The 15,948-nt window shown below is 35.2% G+C and overlaps 1 protein-coding gene across 1 annotated transcript; it reads left to right on the top strand.

Annotated features, from left to right (window-relative positions):
- Nucleotides 1-10,853: 10,853 nt before the first annotated feature.
- LOC145131362 (uncharacterized) lies at nt 10,854-15,702 on the top strand. The gene is made up of 3 exons (XM_079066057.1): nt 10,854-10,937; nt 11,872-11,943; nt 15,193-15,702. The coding sequence occupies exons 1-3, from the start codon at nt 10,854-10,856 to the stop codon at nt 15,700-15,702; spliced, it is 666 nt and encodes a 221-aa protein (XP_078922183.1).
- The last annotated feature ends 246 nt before the right edge of the window (nt 15,703-15,948 follow it).

The raw sequence follows: 15,948 nt of genomic DNA, 5'->3' as shown, positions 1-15,948 counted from the left end.
TCAATTTGTTTATTTCTGTAATAGCATTATCAAGATGCATATCCTTTGATTGTAACTTCTTGCTCACAGTATTCACATGGTTTATTACTTCATATCAAATAACAGTTGATACCAAAAATTCAAAGTCACCAAGTTCTTTTTCTGCTAGTGAAGTTGCTTCACTTGCAATTGCAACATCATTATCTTTTCTCCAACTTGAAGTAAAGCTTCCCATACATCCACAAGTTGAAGTTTAATAGCCTTTACACTCTCAACCCGACTTTCCTCATTGAGTTTGACACAATGACTTTAGACTCCAAGCTTTAACATTATCTTTCAAAATTTCCCACCTCTTAGTAGAATTTGCAAAGATAGTATAAATGCGTTGGATGAATCCAAAAAAGATCTTTCCTTTAACACACTTGTTAGCCATATCACATAATGTTAGATTAAGAGAATAACAACCACAAGGAGTGTAAAATGATCTAGGATTTATATCTAAAAATCTATTTTGCACTCCTTGGTGTTTTCCTTTCATGTTTGCTCCATTATCATAGCCTTGACCAAACATATCATCAATTTCAAGACCAAGAGACTTTAACTCTTTAAGTGTAATATCAAATAGTCCTTTTCCAGAGGTATCATCAACATTCAAAAAACCTAAAAAGGACTACTCGATAGTAACAAAATTATATGATAACGTTAAATACCTCACTATTATAGTCATATGTTCCTGGTGACTTGAATCGGGAGTACAATCAAGTATGATTGAGTAGTATTTTGTTTCCTTTATCTTCTTGATAAGTTCTTTTTTAATTTCTTGAGGTAGCAAAGATATTAGTTCGTTTTGGATTAAGCGGTCAAGATAATGCACATGAAGCCCATCACTTGTGATCTGCCTCACATGCTCTTTGATAACCGGGTCAAACTCTTCCAACATTTCAATGACACCCAAAAAAAATTTGTTACCTATTAAATACAATTAACAAATAAGAAGTGAAATCAGTCATAATAATTAACAAAAAGGTATTTGGTGGAATTAGAAAAAAATTTACAATTTATAGTTACCTTTTTTATACAACTTTTCATTGGATCCACAAAATGTTAAATTATATTTAGCAAGAAACTTCACTACTGCAATGATTCTCAAAAGGCATTGTTTCCAGTAATCTCTTTCTTTCTTGAATTGCTCGTATTGAACTTTATCAATTATTTATTTCAACTTCAATCTTTTACGCATATCAAACCACTTATTCCTATTTGTAAGATGATCCAATGAAATTTCGTGTTCTTTAACCCTAGTGGTAACATGGTGCCAATCTGCATAACCTTCACCATCCAATTTACCTTTTGAAATCCCTTTTCTAAACACTTTACAACAGAAACAAAATACACTGCCTAGCTCTTTCGAATATATTAGCCATTCTCTATCACACTTCTCCAAATTTGGTAAAGTTCTTGTATATAAAGCTGCAGAAAATCGTCTACCAAATTTATCGTAGGGACCATACATAATACTATTATCTCTTTTAGGATCTTTTTGGACCAAAAGTTTAATCTTCTCAAAATTAAGTTTTTCCCACCTTCTTGGATCATGTATATATTAACAATTTCTTTAACGGGCTCTTGCTCTTCTGCCTCTTCTACTTCTATATGTTCGTGCTCTTCAACATGCTCTTCAACATGCTCTTCAATGTGCTCTTCAACATGTTCTTCAATAGGTTATCTATGGATAAACTTATCTAGAGCACCGGCTTCAACCTTTCTCTTTTCTTCATCTAGTTCTTTTTTTTTTACGTTTTTCACTACCGGATGGTTGTTTACACTTCATCTCTAAAATTTTACAAACAATAAATATGATTTGATTCTTTAAACACTATGGTTTCTAAATTCCAAATTTCTGATAAACAATTATACAATAAACATAATCTCATAATATAATTTCTGTTTCTAATAATCTATTTCAAAATCATTCATTGATTTCATTCAACATTGTGAATCATTCAATCAGATTTCAATATGATAATATGACATAATGACAACACGACATAGTGATAAACAATTAAACATTCATGAATAACATTCAAGAATCTGAAAAATTAAAAAGTTAAAGATAAACAGTTAAACAATTACACAATTAAACATACCATGAATCTGAAAAATTGATAATCTATTTATTCTATAATTCATTCAAACATTCAACTGATTCAAATATGCAATTGAATTGACAATTATAATTTACAAACTCATAATCCTTAATTCCTTATTCCTCATTCCTTAATTTCTCATAATCTATTACATTAGCAGGACCAAGAATCAAGATTCAAGAATGAAGAATCATTGATAAAGTGATAATAGGAATACAGGATAAATCATAAATGGATAATCGTCTAACTGTCTAAGACTCTAATCATGATCGACGCTCACCTAGAATCTGCTGTATCGATATTCGATGGAGGATGGACAATGATTCGATGAATGATGAATCGATGATTGCTGCACGCTTTCGTTGAGGCGTGATGCCTTGCCCTTTCCCTGCCCTGATCGAATGTCGATTGGACTGATTTGTATTTGTTGATTGCTACAATCAACTTTTTTTTAACGAAAACGACACGATGAATCGATGATGTATTGATCGAATGATCGATCGCTGCTGTCTTCGGTTTGACGCTGATTTCCGATAATGTTGGATTGCTTGGGGCTGAACCGATACATCATATACTATAAAAAAAATTGGGCCCTTTTCCATTGCCCATATTGCACCTGCCCTAAACCGGGTCTGCATGCAACACGTCCGGACATCCTAAGGTCCTCCTCTAGTGCATCGGGGCAAGTGGCATACACTAACTGACGAAGTGCAGCGGTGCATTTTTGTATAGGAGTAAAACCAATTGTATCTCTAGCATCTCGACGTTGTTCAAAAAATGGACACACTATCGTGACGTCGTTGATTATACACAGAAACAGAGATTTATGCATACGGAACCAGCGACGAAAATAATATCCTATAAAGTTGGCGTCATCCACAAAGTAATCTTGCAGGAGTCGATCATTAGCCGCCTCACGAAATCTTTGTATGTATCTTCTCTTCCTCCGGCGTGCATTCTCCGCATTTTCTTCTTGTAGTTGCTCGATCATCTGCTCCACCTCCTGAATAACCTCTATAGTCGTTTCAAGCAAGGCATCAAACAACGATGAAGATGACGAAGACGACATTTTGAGAGAGTGTATATGAGTTGTAAGTTGATGTTGATGAGTTAAAATGGTTTAAGGTTGTAGTATTTATAAGAGTTTTTTTTTTTAAGAAAATTTAAATGGAAATAGTCGTTGCCAGCTACCCTACTTTCCCATTGGTCAACACAACTCGGCAGTATTAACCGAGAAACCGAGCCGAGCTCGGCAAGCCGAGGGATCAGCCCGGTGTGCGCACACCCACCAGCCTAAATGACTTTTAAATGCTTATTTTACTCCCATTTTAAAATTTTAAAGAATTTTGAGGAGAAAATGGTTAAATATTATAAGACGAGTGTGTGAGTGAATTGCACAGGTATATTTATTTCTTAGTATTTTTTAACTCGAACTAGTGAAGTATCCCCCGCTTTGCGGGGGTCCTCTTTTTACCTAATGAACTCATGCGTACTGTTCATTGAGGGGTTTACACATTGATTCTTTCAGTCACTTGCATTTGCACAAAAAATTTTGTTATATTCATAAAACTCAAGAAGAAAAAGTCAAAATGTATTGAAAAGTCAATCTAACCCACTTGAACTTCCTTATATCTCCCTTCATTTTCCATGACTATCTATTATCTCTACAAAAAGAAAGAAGATGATGTCAATAACGAATTTGCTAAAATTAGATAGTTTTAGAAGAAATTTGAGCTAATGTTTGTCACAACAGAAAACATGAATCAAATAACACATGCAAACTGCCATAATGACTTAGCTCTTAGCTTTAAACGCTGTTTTTTTTTACAATGGTTAGTCTAAAATCAACACGTTTTTTAAATTTGGTCCTAGTATAGCAAGGTTTCATATATAACGGAATAGGGATTTTGTATTAAGATGCAATTTCTGTATTGAAACTCTTTGGCTAATTATAGCCGATTACAGGATGTATACAAAGGAAAATAGAGAAAATCAAGGAGCTAATCTAGGGCAATTATACAACAGTAAATCCTATCTAAAAATACATCTAATTTGAAATTGATATTATTTGACTTCCGTAATACGCCCCCACAAGATGGAGGATCCATCGGATACTCCAATCTTGGACCGAAGTCGCCGAAAAAGACCCCGTCCTAAGGGTTTGGTAAAAATATCTGCAAGTTGATCAGCCGAATGAATGTGCAAAACCTTTAACGAGCCATCCGCTATTTTTTCTCGTACAAAATGGTAATCCAATGCGACATGTTTCATACGCGAATGGTAAACTGGGTTTGCACATAAGTATGTGGCACCCGCATTGTCACAAAAAAGAGTGGGTGGTACTTTAATAGATATTCCAAGTTCAAGTAAAAGGTTCTTCACCCATGCAAGCTCAGCTGCCCCATTTGCTAGTGCCTTGTATTCGGCTTCGGTTGAAGATCGAGACACATATTTCTGACGTGAAGAGCGCCACGAAAGGATGTTGGACCCAAGATATGTAATGTAGGCGGTTGTGGAACGTCCCACATCAGCAATACCACCTCAATCTGAATCTGTAAAGGCTGTGAGATCTAAAGGAGAACCATGATTAAGAAACAAACCATGGTGAATTGTGCCTTTAAGGTACCGGAGTACACGTTTTAAGGCTTGCCAATGTAGTTGATATGGTGCATGCATGTATTGCGAGAGCTTGTTGACAGCAAAGGAAACATCTGGTCGAGTAAAGGCAAGGTACTGAAGCGAACCCACTAGCTGGCGGTACGGTGTAGGATCGATGGTTGGAGAACCATCATTGGGAGAGAGAGGATGGGTGGAGCTCAGTGGTGTAGTTATAGGTTTTGCACCATCCATTTTGAACCGTGTAAGGAGATTTTGGATGTGAGCATGTTGGGATAAAAATAAACCCTTGACGGTGGGAATTTTACTTCTATACCAAAAAAATGGTGTAGCATACCAAGATCTTTGATGGAGAATTTCTTGGAGAGAGCATGAATGACACTTTGGAGAAATGTGGTATTGTTACCCGTCAAGACAATATCGTCAACATACACCAAAAAGTAAGAGATGATGCCATCACAATTATAAATGAATAGGGATGGATCAACTCGTGATTTGCGAAAACCGAGATGGAGAAGAAAGGTGGTAAGCTCCATATACCAGGCATGTGGGGCTTGTTTGAGCCCATATAGAGATTTGCGAAGTTTGAAAAGATGGTGGGGAAGATCCGGATTGACATAACCTGGAGGTTGGGACATATAAACATCTTCATGCAAGGTGCCATGCAAAAAGGCATTGTTGACATCAAGTTGTCTAATGGACCAATTTTGAGACAGGGCAATGAAGAGGACTATACGAATGGTGACAGGTTTAGTAACGGGGCTGAAGGTTTCAAAATAATCTTTTCCATATTCTTGAAGGAAGCCTTTTGCCACGAGACGCGCTTTAAATTTGTCAATGGACCCGTCCGGGCGTCTTTTGATACGAAACACCCACTTACAACCAATGGGTTTGTGGTTGGAAGGTGGAACAAGTTCCCATGTGGAATTATTTAGAAGGGCATTAAATTCATTGTCCATTGCCTTGCGCCATTCGAGATCTTTTAGAGCTTGATTGTGTGTAGTGGGTTCAATGATTGAGGGAACCGGGTGAAGGGTGGAAAGGTTAATGATGGGATGAGTTTGTTTTAAACAGCTTGTTTTGGACCTGGTAAGCATGGGGTGGTTGGAGGTTGATTGTTGATCAGGAACAGATTGGGTGGTTGTATGAGGGATCGAGGTGGGGTTTGTGTGTGTGTTAGTAGTAACAATTTGAGGTTCTGTTTGAGGAATTTCTGCAGTGGGGACAGCAACAGTTTGGGTTGTTGCTTGGTCGGTTTGGGCTGCTGTTTGGCAGTGAAAAAACTTGGTGGGAGCTGGGCCTTCACGGTGGCGGTGGTAGGTGAAAAATAGGGATTGCTGGGCAGTAGATGGCATGGTGTTTGTGGGCTGTTCAGAGGCTGGTGTGGAGGTTATTCGATCAAAGAAATTAGTGTTGTGGTGTTGCGGAGTCTGATGGTATGTATGAGGAGTGGGTTCAGTTTCTTTCGTAGGAGGGGATGGTGGTGATGAAGTGGGAGATGGGTCTGAGGGCTGTTGATGTTGAGAAAGCATGCTAGGGATATTGGAAGATATTAGAGTTGGTGGTGTTGAAGGAAAAAGAAATGTATCGGTTGTGGGAATGGTAAGTGAGGTAGTGATGGACATTTTGTGCGGAAAGATGGTTTCAACAAATTCCACATGTCGGGAATGGTATAGACGATGACTGGTGGGGTCGTAGCACTTATAGGCCGATTTGGAAGGAGAATAACCTAGAAAGATACATCTTTTAGAACGGGGATGTAACTTACTTTTGGCATACGGGCGAAGCCAAGGGTAGCACAGACAACCAAACGGTTTAAGCTTTGAGTATGTTGGAGTTTTGTTATAGAGTACTTGATAGGGGCTTTGAGAGTCAAGAAGTGGAGTAGGTAAGCGATTTATTAGATAAACCGATGTTTGAAAGGCATAGGTCCAGAAGGAGAGTGGAAGATTGGCATAATGAAGAAGTGCTAGTCCGGTTTCCACAATGTGGCGGTGACGACGTTCGGCAGTGCCATTTTGTTCCGGGGTGTGCGAGGGGGTAGTGAAATGGGAGATACCTTGAGACTTAAGAAAAGGAGTGAGACCAACATACTCTCCACCATTGTCAGTGAATAGAGAGATGAAGGGAGTTTGAAAGTACTTTTCTACCAGTGATTTGAATTGGGGAAAAAGTGTGGAGACATCCGATTTGTATTTCATTGGGTATAGCCAAATGTATTTTGTATGATAGTCAACAAATATAATGTAATAAGTGAAGCCATCAATAGATTTTTCTACAGGTCCCCAAACATCCGAATAAACGAGTTGCAAGGGTTTTGTAGTAGTGAACGAATTCATGCCAAACGAGACTTTATGACTCTTATTGATGGAACACGAATTGCAATGAAACTTTTGAAGATTAAAATTAAGATCTAAACATTTGACTAATGATTTGAAAATACGAAGCGAAGGATGCCCAAGTTTATGATGCCAATCAAGAGACGAAACAGTTGTGACTGAGTTGAGTTGAGGCATGGATGGAAGGCTAGCATAGTAGACATCAAGGTAATTCACCCCCCGCATTAGACGCGCCCCCGTGCGAAGATCCTTGACAAAGAAATGTGTGGGAAAAAATTCCACAGAAACCCGGTTAGTCTTACATAGTTTTGCAACAGAAATAAGTTGTTTTTGAAGTTTAGGAACACATAAAACATCTTTTAAAGAGATTGGACCAGAAGGTGTGTGAAGATGAGTGTGACCGGAATGAGTAATAGAGAGAGTTTTACCATCACCAAGGACGATCTCATCCGGACCACCATATTCAGAAAGATTGTGAAGGGAGGCACGGTCAGACGTAACATGGTGTGATGCACCACTATCAAACATCCAAGAGGATGATGGAATAGGACGAGAGGTAGTAACATTAGCAGATGGGGAGGCGTTGTTTGATGGTGTTGGACATCCTACGGTCACCTGGTTGTCACGAAGAAATTTTGCAAGTTTCCTGCATTCTCTTGTTTCATGCCCTGAAAAATTACAAAATTGACAGTGAACAGAGTTGCGAGTCATACGATTTCCACCATATGAGTTGTTTGAATTGAACGACTGGTTGCGGTTCACCCTTGGAGTGGAACTACTCTGATTGTTTCTGCGAGAGTTCTGGTTGTCAAAGTTCTGTCGATAGCCGGAACGGGGCTGTTTGTGAGTATAGTTTGCAGTGGCCATAAGTGGTGGTGATGAGGTTGCAGTTTGTTTGAGGATACGTTCAAAATCCACAAGTTTTTCAAACAATTCTGGGAAGGTGATTAGAGTGTCACGAACCTGAAGGGCTGCAACAATGGTTTGATACTCTTCTCCTAAGTGCCCAAGGATATGGACAAGTAGATCTTCATCGGTAACCGGTGACTGGACAAGAGCTAGTTCATCAGCAATCGCTTTCATATCGTGAAGAAACTCGGTAATTGATCGAGTTCCTTTAGGGTTCTTTGCCAATTTTGCTTTGAGAGAGATGACCCTGGAACAAGATGCATTAGCATAGCTGGTAACCAGTCGCTCCCAGACTTCACGTGAAGTGTCAGCAGATGAAATCAGTGGTTGAATCGTATCTGAGCAGCTACCCAAGATAGCACTGAGGATGGTTTGATCCTGCCGATACCAAGGCGAATAAGCATGGTTTGGTTTTGAAGCTTCCAGAAATTTCGCAGGGGGTACATGTGTACCAATAATGAATCGATCTAGATTAAGACCAATGAGAGCTGATTGGATTTGTTTTCTCCATACAGGAAAATTGTTGGTGGTCAATTTGATGGGGAAAATGGTTGTTGGCTGTGATTTGAATCACTGTTTCTGTTGACATATTGCCGGAATGAAAAAGGGATTCAAGTTCGGTGGTTTAGGGCTCGCCGGAGCTGTGGTAGCTCTGATACCATATAACGGAATAGGGATTTTGTATTAAGATGAAATTTCTGTATTGAAACTCTTTGGCTAATTATAGCCGATTATAGGATGTATACAAAGGAAAATAGAGAAAATCAAGGAGCTAATCTAGGGCAATTATACAACAGTAAATCCTATCTAAAAATACATCTAATTTGAAATTGATATTATTTGACTTCCTTAATATCGTAATGGTAAGAAAGATTATGCAAATTTCATACAAAGAAAGAAAAAGGAACGCTATCTTAATATACTAAGAGCCCAGTGACAATAATCTGGTGAAACTAAAAAACAAATCGGGTGATTGATATATTTGGCGAGCAATCGTCCTTATGATAATAGGAACAACTTTTTAACCCAATGGATGGAGTTCTGCAAACCAAAATCAGAATGTTATATATCAGAATAAGAACTTTGATCAACAAAAAAAGAGGCAAGCCTTACCCACGAAATGATGTGTCTATAGATGTATAATTTAGGGGAATGAGATTAGATGTTAGTTGGATCAATCTTTCATAATGAAAAAGCATGACAAATGTATTAGAAAATTCAATGAAATGTATGAGACAGATTGAAAATGGAGATTTACTTACGGGGAAATTACACTTCTGACATCTGGAGATTTGGGCAAACCACATTCCCTAAGGCACGTCAACAATGACTTGATTGTAAACAACATATGTAGGGGTTGTTTTAACAATTTGTCACGCTTGCTGCAAAGAAGGATCGGGTGGAAAGCTTGTCTAAGTTTTTTACTTCCATTTCTAATGAAGTTAATCATCTTTTAAATAAATATCAATGTTCTGACTTTTTTTCCATGCATATTTCTCTTCAACTACAATATTACCATCTAAATTCACAAAAATACAAACTACAAAAGCAATTGAAATAAATATCTCTAAATAATAAAAACTAAAGAACCAAAATTGTTGATGTTCAAACCTCTTGTATTTATTTGCCAAGGGTTAAGTTAAAAAACTTACTCAGAGAAAAATTAAGTGTAAAGAGTACAAAAGACACTAAAACCCTAGATTCAACATGTGTGCTAATTCAATCAAGAACCAAACGAACAAAAGATTGGTCCCCAATTGAGAATTAAGCAGCAAAAAACAAAACAAAAAGAAAAAAAAACATTTTTGTTTGTTCTTCCTTTTTTGTTGCGTAGTACTTCGAGAACCAAAAAAGAGAGATGCTTCCTCCCTATTTCTCCCTTTGAAAACTGCACCAACACCAATTTTTTAACTTATGCATATGCATCTCTTTTCCAAAATAGGTATTATAGAACTCTCCTTTCCTTTTTTTTTACACAGTTTTGACTTTGTTGCACGCTAAAAAAAATTAGAAATATAGAAGAAAATTAGAAATAGATGAAGAATTCGTTATCGAACCATAAACAAACACATATGTTTCTGAGGTTGTTTTTGCATCATATGACATTGTCTATAAAGATATTGCCTCAACCGTCAAATGCCAGCCCTAGGTGGACAACTTCACTTCAACAGTTTAACTTATATTAAAAATCAAAAATCTGAAAAAGTTTAATTACTATAAGACTCGAATCTTCAACAGTTCAGTCCGTGAGAAATTTCAATCACTTTCAGAAAAAAAACTTACTAGTGACTTTAGAAGAAAACTTCAGCAGTTCAGCCATTTGTAACTTTACCAGTTTCAGTTTATACTGCAACTGAGAACTTATATCAAACAGCTGGTGGGCATGACATCTCAAAGATTTGATTCCTTTGTCTTCCGTGCGCTTAAGGGTTTGAGAGCCGATGACATGTTTTTCAACACGCCGGACACAAACTTCGTTGGCCTCCCTCTCCTCCGTAAAAACAAAGACTAATGATGAGAAACCAACACATGTTATTATCTAGGTTTTCCTTCATTTCAGACAACAAATATAACCATAGTTTCGTATAATGGAGATGCATATGGATTAAGATGGTGAAAGACGCGTATAGATAGCAAATAGCCGATGTTTTTAGCATTCATCATCGATGAAAAAAAAAGCAGAAGGAAACATTTCGAAAACGTAGGAGAAAACAGCCGAGAATCACCAAAACCAAACTGACAAAGAGAAATTGAAAATAAGCGAAAAGCAGAAAAACGGAAATAGGCTTGAAGGCCCTTATCTCAAGCGATTTAGCTTCTTTAGTCAACCAATCTTTGCGTGCGTCCTTTGTAGGTTTCAATGATGCTGGTGAATGAAATGGGGGCCGATAATAGGGAGATGGAAAGGGTTGTAAAAGAGGAGGTGGAGACGAAGGAGGTGGAAAGGGTTAGATGGAGGCGGTGTTAATTTGTGAGTGGAAGAGAAACACGGTGTGAGGCAAAAGAAAAGGAGCACCGGTCGTGAAGAAAGGACAGGGGAAGCGGTGGGTAGTATTCGAGTATTTGAAGCGGTGACTAACCACTGGAGTAAACGATTAACAGTAACATGAGTTAGTTACTGTTACTAGGAGAACAAGAAATTAATCTATCTCTAAATATTATTAAAAGAGAACTTTTAATTCTAAATTGAAGAAATCAGGGCCATTGATTGCATTTCAATCTTATATTTTCCACCATTGGATTATTTGCTGACATCATCTTTGTCAACCATTTTATTTTTGTCCACAAATTTTATAAAACATATATTATGTTTTAAATTAGGAAGTCTATTGATGACAATTAAATCTCACCAAAAATAAAATGAATTAAATTAGGAATTCTATTAATAACAATTAAATATCACCAAAAATAAAATGAATTAAATTAGGAATTCTATTAATGACAATTAAATCTCACCAAATATAAAAAGAAAAAATGCCCCGCCCCATCCCTCATTACCAGTACCCCTACCCTCTCTCCCTTTTTTCTTTACATAATTTATCTAACCTAAGTTTTGTAGAGGGGAGGAAAATGGGGAAAGAAGAAATAGAATATATGTGGGCTTCGATCTGTGTAGACTAGTCTTATGTTCGATCATCATGAAAGAAGGAGGAATGATATAGAGATAAATTTCTTTGGATTCTAATTTAATTTGGTCGTAGTTTAGATCGATTTTGGGTACGTTTTAGATTATGTTTCTTTTATTCTGTTTCAACTATGAAGTTCCAATCTATAAAACCTTTCGATTTAAGTTTAAATCCATAATTGTTACATTTTCTGAGTTTGCTTCGATTTTTGTTCTTATGATCTGTATTGTTGATTTTGATTTTTTTAATTTATAGATATCTGGAGAGCAAAATGATGGACACAGCAGCACCGCTACCTCTCATCCATTGTTTCGATTTGAAAGATATGTCCACTAAGTAGTGAATTTGTATATGTCGATTTTCTTTTTTATTTTTACATTTTTGTATATTCATTTAGTCAATGATTTTTTTGTGGCTTACCAGGTCATGAATGGAAGATATACTCGAGTCAATATCTAAATGCTTTACCCATTCGATCTCTTCCTGGATTTGGAGATGGAATGTAAACCCTTATACCATTGAGTGATCCACATATTCTACAACTCAGCAAAACCCAGTAGTGATATGTGTTTTGATTTATTGTAAAAAAACATCTTTAAAAATACAAATTGGGCTCTCAGAAATAAGTTATTCACTTATCCTTTTTTAATATTATAAAAAAATATCTTTTAGACTTAATAGCAAAGAAAAGACAAAGTTTTAGTATATCATATAATTAAACCGATTACATCGATAAATCTTATTGGAAAATGTTTGGGATTGATTAATTTTGGTTAATTAGTAGGGTTTTTTTTGGTTAACTTGTGTTGTCTGGGCATGCCGAGAAGCATAGTAAGAACCTTGCACAACCTTATTCTTTCGTTTAACTGGTTTGAATCTTCTTATTGAGTTTACTTTCTTAATGATAAATGGGTACACCCTACACTATTGAAAATAGGGTTGGTAACATTGTGAGTATCAAAGTTTTCTCAGCAATAAGAGAAGATATTTGTATAAAAGTTGCAATATAAACCATTTTTAATTACATAATAATAACTAAACAAAGATATGTGAAGGATTATCTTTATAATTTAAATTGCAATATATAACATAAAATCATATGAAATTTTCATTGTTCCATTCCATGCCTCACAAACATGTTTCTAGAATGGAATTACTTATTCTATTATCTTGCTTTTACGATTACCTATCAATTCTATTTCTTTGTTGTTCCATTCTTTGCAACCTTACATATCTCAAAAAAGTAATTCAGAAATCCATCATACAATAGAAAATGTTTTATAAACTCCTATAAGGGAAGAAGAAAGATAAGACTAAATGAGTGTATGGTATTAATCTAATTATGATGTTCTTTCGTCTCTATTTGCATGTTTCTAGCTTGTTTGTAGTATTGTCTATAAAATATTGTTGTTATATTTGAAAGTTCATTTTACCATTTTCATCTTTTTGTGTGTATATTTTAATCTTTCAGGTTTTTTTAAGTATTTGAGGGAGCGTTTCTGCTTGGGAGTGGGGTGAAGTCAAGGGCCCTAAAACTGGAGGGTAGTTGTATTTAGTGCTACTTAAATATTGAAGATTTTTGTTGGAATTAATTTCAATAATCATATATACCGTAGAAGAGATATCATAACCATAGTTTATTTTTATAATGTTTTTTTTGTATATTTATTAAATGTTGTACAACTGATGTCTACAAGGTGTTGATATTTTTTTTGTTGACAAGTTATAACGCTATCTAACACCCCAATAATCTATAATATTTGTATAAGATGGTGACAATTATTATTTTTTATTGCATCTTCTCTTTATATTGATTATCCAATGTAGTTTGAGTTCTGGAATGCTGCCACTGAGAGGATTCCACATTGTGGGGCGTTGGAATTAATTACAGAATGAGGCATGATTTATATGCATTTTTGGGTATTCATGGAAATGTTTAATTCTTGCTCATATAGATCGATAAGTATTTTACAATATGCTATTTTAACCTTATATTAGGACCTTTTCTGGAAAAAATTGTTTTTAGTATTGAACTTTGAAAAAAAAAAGTTCATATATAACATCGTACTCTTAAAATAATGACTTTTTTGGATTATTTTTAGCTGATATGGAAAGTTACATTTTTTGTATATTGAAGATCATTTAAAGGATTGTCTTCTGGAAAAAAAATTCATTAATAGCATTAAACTTTGCAAAAAAGTTCATTAATAGCTACGTAGTTTCAAAAAAGGATTTTTTTCGTATTCTTTTTGGCTAATCTAGAAAAGTTTTATTTTTCTATACATTAGAGCTCATTAATAGGATTTTTTTGAAAACATTTTGTTAATGGAAAGTACATTTTCATTTTCTTTCACATATAGACTGTTTTTGTAAAAAAAACATTTCAAATATGGACCATTTATGTATTTTTGTTCACAAGTGAACCATTTATCTAAAATATATAAATTTAAATGTTAATTAGTAGGTCATTAATATGACAATTTTCTAGGGAAAATTTGTTTTTAGTATTGAAATTTGCAAAAAAAAAAGTTCATTAACGGCATTGTACTTTAAAAAAAAATATTATTTTGGAATATTTTTAGATGATATTGAAACGTTTCATGTTTTCCAACATTGAAGCTCATTTGTAGGACAGTGTTCTGGAAGTGAATTTCATTAATAGCGTTGAACTTTGCAAAAAAATTCATTAATAGCATCGTACTTTTAAAAATTAACTTTTTTTTTGGAATTCTTTAACTGCAGGTAGATTCCTTGAATGCCTACCTTGATGAACATATGTGGAGAAATCTTTTTGGAAAAGGATGAAATCCTGATATGACAACCCGAACAAGAAAAAGAAAAACCCAGTTTTGACTAACCCAATTTATTTAAAGTCATTATTCATTTTAGTAGCTTACACACCATTTAGATGCTCTCAAAATAGCATATGAAATAACTTGGAGATGTAATGAAGCTAAAATGTTATTTGACATGTTTTGTACTTTCTAATGATCATTACCAGGAAACATTTGAAGGATTTTTTTACCAGAAAGAATATGATCAATATACAAAACAATGTTGCATATTCAGAACCTAATGTTCTTAAGTTACTGTAATAAGGTCTTCCTGTAATAGTTGATTGGCCCTACCCAACTATCCCATGCAAGTTAATGGATTTATGTTGTTCTAAATGTGTTAAAATGCTTCACTTAGGTGTTACTCAGCACATGGTATGCGGGCTATCCACATTGATTTCATGATTGAGAAGAACACATCACATCGACCAAGATCAGACCATCAACCATATTAGTGACCCCCACTGAGATTAGCAATGTAATTTGAGTAATCATCCAAAACAGACAATGAACTTTAAACTGTAGTAAATCTAAAATCAATTCCTAAATTGTACATCAAACTTCCAACATTAAACCTTTAACATTTTCAATTAATGTTATCGAGTTGATATGCATTCGATTATTTAGGCATATCGCAAATTGTTTAGCTTCCCCTGTTGAATTATGGCGTGAATATAAAGTTTTATGTTTAACCGTAAACATGAGGCTTTAGTTTGGTTGTCTAACTAATGATTTGGATCAGACAAAAGCATTTGATGAGTTAATTCTTAAAAGTAGTGAAGGTAATACTGGTGACTCTAATGATGGTGAAGTTGAAGTTGAATTTCCAAAAGATGTTGTTGTTCGCTCTACAAGTGACCATATTCATTCAATTATATCCACCATTTATCCATCATTTGAAAACCATCTTGATGATCCATCATATTTTCAAGATAAAGCTATTTTGGTACCTACAAATGAAGAATTCGATGCTACCAACGACTACATTTTAGGATTGATGAAAGATGAAAGGAAAACATATATGAGTTTAAACTCTTTATGTGAGATAGAGTTACCAGATTTTTTTGAGAAATCAATCTACTCTTCAGTTGTGTTGAATGGTTTTAAGGCGTCTAGAATTTCCAACCATAAACTTACACTAAAAATAGGTGTTCCAGTCATGTTACTTCGTAATATCGAACAAACCAAAGGACTATGCAATGGTACTAGGTTACATATTGTTAGGATTGGAAAACACGTCATTGAAGCCTGAATCATATATGCTAGATTCTTCAACGAGACTACATATATACCTTGCATGAAGTTAACTTCGTCTAATAAAAGAATCTCATTCCGTTTTTAGCGGAGGCAATTCAGTTGTTTATTTTGTTATGGCCATTAACAAAAGTCAATGACAATAATTATCAAATGTTGGATTAAACTTGCGTAGGCTCGTCTTCACTCATTGTCAGTTATATGTTTTTTGTTTCTCGTGTCACAAGTGAAAAAGGATTGAAAG

This window comes from Lactuca virosa, chromosome 8 (genome assembly GCF_052849685.1).
Source record: "Lactuca virosa cultivar CGN04683 chromosome 8, Lactuca_virosa_CGN04683_v6, whole genome shotgun sequence".
NCBI classification, from domain to species: Eukaryota; Viridiplantae; Streptophyta; class Magnoliopsida; order Asterales; family Asteraceae; genus Lactuca; species Lactuca virosa.
The sequence above is the reverse complement of the archived record's forward strand: the minus strand, read 5'-3'. Positions and strand labels throughout refer to the sequence as shown.